Source organism: Callorhinus ursinus, unplaced genomic scaffold, assembly GCF_003265705.2.
Source record: "Callorhinus ursinus isolate GAN/ISIS: 27379988/994484 unplaced genomic scaffold, GSC_fseal_2.0 scaffold18, whole genome shotgun sequence".
Taxonomy (NCBI): Eukaryota; Metazoa; Chordata; class Mammalia; order Carnivora; family Otariidae; genus Callorhinus; species Callorhinus ursinus.
Window position 1 is genome coordinate 20,354,887 of NW_027397080.1, and position 6,573 is coordinate 20,361,459.

The 6,573-nt window shown below is 51.4% G+C and overlaps 1 protein-coding gene across 2 annotated transcripts; it reads right to left on the reverse strand.

The window, feature by feature from the left end:
* Nucleotides 1-574: 574 nt before the first annotated feature.
* C1QA (complement C1q A chain) lies at nucleotides 575-3,613 on the reverse strand. Of its 2 annotated transcripts, none has more exons than XM_025857040.2 (3): nucleotides 3,471-3,613; nucleotides 2,391-2,560; nucleotides 575-1,380 (listed from the first exon to the last, which is right to left on the reverse strand). In XM_025857040.2, the coding sequence occupies exons 2-3, from the start codon at nucleotides 2,551-2,553 to the stop codon at nucleotides 806-808; spliced, it is 738 nt and encodes a 245-aa protein (XP_025712825.1). In that variant the 5' UTR covers nucleotides 2,554-2,560; nucleotides 3,471-3,613; the 3' UTR covers nucleotides 575-805. The 2 variants fall into 2 exon arrangements, with proteins under 2 accessions (XP_025712825.1, XP_073759307.1); XM_073903206.1 differs by having other exon boundaries at nucleotides 3,475-3,582.
* Between the last annotated feature and the right edge of the window lie 2,960 nt (nucleotides 3,614-6,573).

Consider the following 6,573-nt stretch of genomic DNA (forward strand, 5'->3'; position numbering starts at 1 on the left):
CAGGTGTCACTTGTCAGGCATGTGGCTATGGAGGCTGGCAAGGGTCACAGTTACACACACACAGGCTTGGTTACCAGTAAGATCCGGCTTCAAATCCCAACTCCTCTCCTTTATCACTGACCTTGGGCTTTATGTCCACCCCCACGCTCCAGCCTGTTTCATTATCTGGAAAGTAGGGTCGTGATACCCGCCTCACCCCTCAGCTGTACAGATTAAAAACATACAGTAATAGCTCAAACTTCCATAGCCCTTACTATGAATCAGGCACAGCTCTGCAGTTTTCACGTATTAAGTCATTCATCCTCCCAACAAGTCTTTGAAGGAAGTGCCATTGTTATTCCCGTTTTACAGATAAGGAAACTGAGTTCCCTGAAGTTATATCATACACACACGGTTGGCCAACTGGTAAGTGGTGACCCTAGGATTTGAACCCAGGCCGATGAGGCTCCCAGGACCTGCTAAATACATGTTGTAAAATACAAAATATGGGCCTGCCTTGTAAGCACTCAACGATTGTCATTCTCATGCTCCCTCCCAGCGTCCAGCGTAGCAACCGAACCTCAGACTCAGCACACATGGACTCAGGTGTTTATTCTAGAAAGAATTCTAAGAAATCCATCTTCTTACAGTGTGCAGTGGGCAGTAAGTTCTCGGGGCGCCGGGAGCCAGCCCTCTCCCTCAGACAGCTAAAGCAACAGCACCCCCATAGAGAGGAGACCATAGAAACCAGAGAGGTGGAGGGAGTGGGCCAGAGTCACACAGCAGGAAGCACATGCGGCCAGGGGCGGGAGGGTCCTTCCCGGTCTCAGATGGACGGGAAGATAAGGAAGCCACTGAAGACGCTATCTGCCTCAGAACCCTGGTAAATGCGGCCCTTGGCGGGGTCTTTTTCAATCCAGACCTGGTCCCCTCGCTGTAGCTGGAGAACCATACCCCCGGACACCACCTGGAAAATTCCCTTGCTGTTGGTGTCACAGAAGCCCAAGGAGCGCCGGAACTGGCCCCCCCCAGACGACACGATGGACAGGCAGATGTCCCACTTGGACACCACCTGGAAAGTGAAGTAATAGTAGCCGGGCACAGCGCAGAGGAACCGGCCCGTGTGGTTCTGGTACGGGCCTTCCTGGTTAGTGATGACCTTGTCGAAGATGACCACATTGCCACCCATTGGTGGGTTCCGCCTTATGGCTGAGAAGGCCGGCCGTGGCTGGTCCTTGATGTTTCCTGGGTTGCCCTTGATGCCTTTCGGTCCTGGGAAGCCAGGGAGCCCCAGGGGGCCACTGGGCCCAGGGAAACCCATTTTGCCAGGGCTTCCCGGGGGCCCAGGGTTCCCCTGGTCTCCTTTAAGGCCTTGGATGCCCGTCCGCATGCCAGGAGCCCCTGTGGGGAGAAAGGCCAGATCTGGAGGGGAAGTCCAGTGTCCACCAGTCCTCAGGGAGGTAGCTGGGACTCTTGACTGCTGTGGGATAGAGCATGGGGGAGTGCCTGGGCCTCCAGGACCTCAATTCTGGCTGGCTGTGTGACCTTGGGCAAGTGTTTCAACCTCTGAGCCTCAGCTTTCTTATCTCTAAAGTGGAGAAAAGTGGGAACAGGTACTTGGAAGCTGTCAGGTTCTGGCAAAAACAGGACATGGGCTCCTCCGCTGGGCCCTGCCCAGGGCTGTGTCCTCCACAGTCCACCAGGCCACTGCCCCTGACTTTTTCAGGTTCGGGACTACATTTAGGACGCGTGGATGCCAATTATTGCAAATGTCTATGCAGATCTTTCTGGTCTGCTATGGACTGGGGGGCTCAAGGGGACTGAGACTTTCCCTTTCCACTCGGAGCATGCCCTCCTCTCTTTTCCTTCACCCCCAGCCTTTTTTCTAGAATGTGAATTTCTGAAGCTGGAAGGGGCTGGGAATGGGGAAGCAGGGACAGAGTTGGGGGAGGCTGGAAGGAAGCAAAAAGATAGTTGCCATGAATTAATCCTCTCTGTGTGCCAGGTGGGTTTATTGTTTCGTTATGCAGACGAGGAAACGGAGGCTTAGAGAGGGTCAGTAACTTGCTCAAGGTCACACAGCAAGATGAGTCTCCTGAGTCTAAAGGCTGGTGCCTTATTCATTCTGGTAACTGAACAACAACCCAGGGCTGGGCACTGCTCCAAGACCTTTCACATTGGTTGCTTGTGGTGGTGCATGAGAAAGAGGACTCAGGCAGGAAGGGCAGCCTGGGGACATGCCGAGGGAGGAGGTCAGGTTCCCCTTGGCCCCTGGAACCAAGTGCAGAGTGTAGGGGCTTCACGTGGGGGCCCAGGTGGATTCCTGCTTCTTGGCGCCACCCCCCAGCCTCCCCCCGGAGGCCAGGCCCAGCCAAGGGATGAGGGGCTGGGGTCTAGAGGGATGGGCTTACCAGGCTCCCCTTGCTCCCCCTTGAGGCCTGGCCGTCCGTCTCGGCCGGGTGGTCCCGCAGCTCCATTCCTCCCATTCGGTGCTTGGCACACACTCTGGGTCACTGTAGAGGCCAGGGATGTGGCCAGCACACCGACCACCAGCCAGCCCCACGGGGCCTCCATGATGCCACTATGGAGACATGGGGCAGGGCTAGACCTCACACACTCACACACACCCATCTCGTACGTACACTTGAATCCCACACCTACAGGGATATCTACACACCCGCCCGCCACTGAGGCACATACACATCCTCAAAGGCCTTCGATGTCTGCCTTCCACCCAGCTCCAGTGACCCCACACATAAATGAAGAACCAGAAATTTGCACAGACACCCACACACAACTGAGCACACCCACAGAGTTACACACATAGATGCACGAACCTAGCCTCTGATCCCACACCTACAAACACAGTGAGCAAACTCAAAATCCACTACACACTCCTAGATGCACAAATTGACACCCAAATAGACTCCATCGCTCACTTGGCCAGACACCCACACTCATATACTCCTACAGATGATCAATTCCATTGAACAAATATCTATTGAGCGCCTACTCCTTATTTAATTCACACTCTCTCGCCCAGATGGCAGAGCTGTGCGTACACACGGGAATTCACAGCCCCCTGACCCAACACATGTGCTTACTCCCCTGCACACTTGGCCCCTTTCAGCACCCCCTGGACCCTCTACGGGACCCCTGTGCTGTGGTTCTAACGCTGCCAGCCTTTCTCCACCTTCTTGTGTTTTGGGGGGGTGGCAAACGCAGGAACTCTGGTTGGAGCGGATGGGTCTATGTCACCACCTCCCACTATCTCCAAAACCCAAGGAATGAAGAAGGCCTCCCCACTCACTTATTCTGGGTCCTGGATCAGGCCCCCCTGGCCCCCCCACACCCCGCCAACTCTGTCCTGGCCCAGAACCCCCAGGGCAGAGCTCGCCCTCCCCTGCCTTCGTAGTCTAGCCCCCTAGGCCAGCTCCCTGGGCTCCCTGAACTTCACAGCCCCCTCCCCCCTCCTCGGGCACTGGCCTCACCTGCCTCAGCTGGCGGACAGTTCAGCTGGATGCTCCAGTCCTCCACCCAGGGGCCCAGGGACCGCTGTGGGACACCCAGCAGGGGTGGTGCCTGCCTGGCTGTGGCCAAGTTTCACATCCTTTCCTACTTCCCCTTCTCCTTCCCTGAGCCTGCCCCCCCACCCCCGCCCCGCCCCACCATGCCCCCGGGGCCAGAGGCCTCCCGGAGACAGTTTGAGCAGACCTCAGCAAGACTGGGACACTGGACGCCCCCCCCCCGCCGCCCCCGACGCACGCACGCATGCAAGCTGGTGTGGGGGCAGGGACAGCAAGGTGGGAGTCTGCAAGGACGGAGGCCGAGGAGGGGGTCCCGGGTGGGATATGAGAACCAGGGAAGCACAGCACATCAGGGCAGATGGAATTTTTTTAAAAGTCAGTAACTTGTAAGACTTTTTCACGATTATGAAAGCAACATGTATTCACTGTCAAAAGCTTGGAAAATACAGAAAAACACAAAGGACAGTGCGGTAGTGATGAGAAGCTTAGTAATCAGCTTTCTAGACCTGCCACTTCCTAGCTGCCCTTGGGAAGTTACTTAACCTCCTGGAGCCTCGGTTTTCTTATACATAAATTGGGAACAACAGATTCTACCTCATTGGAGTATTATAAAGTTTCAATGACATAATATACATACAAAACACTTGGCATGTGAGGAACACTTCATAATTAGCTTTTATCAAATTTAAAAAACAGCAACAAAAGCCCATGAATGCTACCATCTAGAGAGTTACCCTTTGGCTGGATCATCTAGCCTTACTCACTCTTGCTGACAGGGTGCTCACTACCTGTCGGCCCACCTCACTTCACCAGCTTGGACCCTGAGCACACTTTAGATTTAGCTACTCTGTCTCCCCAGTCTGGAGACTGATATGTTCAGGCCCAGGCTGACCAGGACTTTCTGTTTCTTGCCATGACCATCCCCCCCCCCCCCCCCCGGCCCTGCTGCCTCCAAGGGAAGAGGAGGAGGGGAAAACTGAAGGCTATTGACATGGACAGATGAAGATGGTCTAGGGCCGGGGTTTTCAAGCTTCTGGGACTCCTTTTTCATTTGCAATCCTGTGTGGCACCCAATATGTATCTGTCAGATAAAAATGGGGGTTCCCTGGATAAGAGTGGGGGCCCAGAACAACTCCTGTCAGCCCCTCTCTTGCTCCCAGGGATTCAGGAGGTTAGGAGAGCTGGAATCTCACAGGCTGTGCGCACATGTAAATCACTGTGTAACCTCGGGCAAGCCACATCATTTCTCTGGACCTCAGTTTCTTTATCTGTAAAATGGGGATGATATAGCCTCCTCATTGGGCTACTGAGGGATTCTATGGTGAAGTTTATACTGTCAAACACCACATTAAAACAAGTCATCATTATGAATAATATCTGTGTGACCTTGGGCAAGTTACCTAACCAGTCCGAGCCTCACCCCCATCTCTCTCTCAAGGTGAGGGAGTGGTGGGAAGCAGTAAGTTTGTGCCCTGTAACACCCCTCCCAACACCCATCTTCTCTGACTGCAGCATGTCAGTCTTGCTTCCCTGCAAGAGGAGTTAGGAACATCACGTGTTGGAGCCAGAAAGGCCAGCCTGATGGCTCCCATTTCACAGCTGAGGAAACTAAAGACCAGAGACAGCAATACTTGCCCAAGGTCACAAAGAAAAGTGGGAGAGTCAGCATGAGGAAAAACCAAATACTATGAAAAGCTTCTCAAAGTATAGTTTTCAAAATTTTGAATACACCATTCTTACAGAAATATAGAGTAAGCACATGTGAATTTTTTGTGTGTAGCTTATTAATGAAGGAACCAGCAGGATGACAAAGTTAGTTCAATGAAGGATATGAGAAGAAACATTTATATTTATATGTACCTATATAGAGAGAGAGGAGAGAGATTTAGTAAAGACAAAAACAACAATAACCCCAAAACTAGAATTCTGGAATATTCATAAGACTGCTAAGTTAGATGCAAAACTGGTGAATGTTTATAGGGCAATAAAATCACAATGTTGGGGGTTATCTTCTTTATTATCATTTGCATGATTTCTCTACCAGACAAAAATAATTTGTAACTTATCAGTTTTCTACCAGCTAACAGCGATCTTTACAGAGCCTGGGCCCTGGTCAATAGCAAATAATAAGTCAAGCAAAGTGACATTCCCCTAGAGTGTCAGATGACCCTTAGAAGGGCTTGTTAGACAATGTTTTAATTTGACTTTGAAAGGACACCGGTTATCTATTTGCCTTATTTCCAAGTATTGGATGATTTTACTTATCAGGCTGTTGCAAGAGTATAAACATTTCCAAAAAAATAAAAGCCATCGATAGTAATGAACGTATCAGTGTGAAAGTAAATGGGTCAGCGATAGCCCTGTGAATGTCACATCAGAGACACCTTCAATCAGAAGGGATGGATGGTGTTCTTCCTTTTCCTCCAGAGCTTGGACTCCTGGAGGGGAGAAGTGGGGTTGGGGGAAGTGGGGGAGGTGGTGGGGGGATGAGAGGCCCTGTAATACCTGTAGGGTCATGATCCATGAGGCCCAGGTGTGGTTAGGAGTCTAAGCAAAGACCAAAAAACAATTTTTAAATCACTCAGATTCTTTATGGTGGAGTCACATGTCACCCAAGGGTTGGGTTCCAAAAATCAGCATATTAGGCAAAAATTGTAAATGGCCAGTATTACCACTGGGAAAAAAAGAATCTTAGGAAAGTGCCATGTTGGAGGCCATATTATCACTTCGCTATAGTCCTGCACTATCAGTTTTGGCTTTGACGTTCGAACAGAGTTCTCTTTCTTCAGTAAGGTAGCAATTGGCAATGGATATCCCCCTCAGCCCCCAAAACAGGAACGGAATCTTGAAAGACTGGGATCATGCACTGCTGAGATGTTTAGACCATGAGAGCCTCATGGGATGAGAGGCAGACTTGGGGAAGACAGGTCCATTCAGCGCTCCCTGTCCATGCTCACTCCAGAAATAGGCTTCTTGAGGGTCTAGAGTGATGGCAGCATCCCCTACCTTCTTGAAATTGGTATTTGTAACTCTTTGTCTCTCTGAGTCTTATTAGGCAAAATGCAGA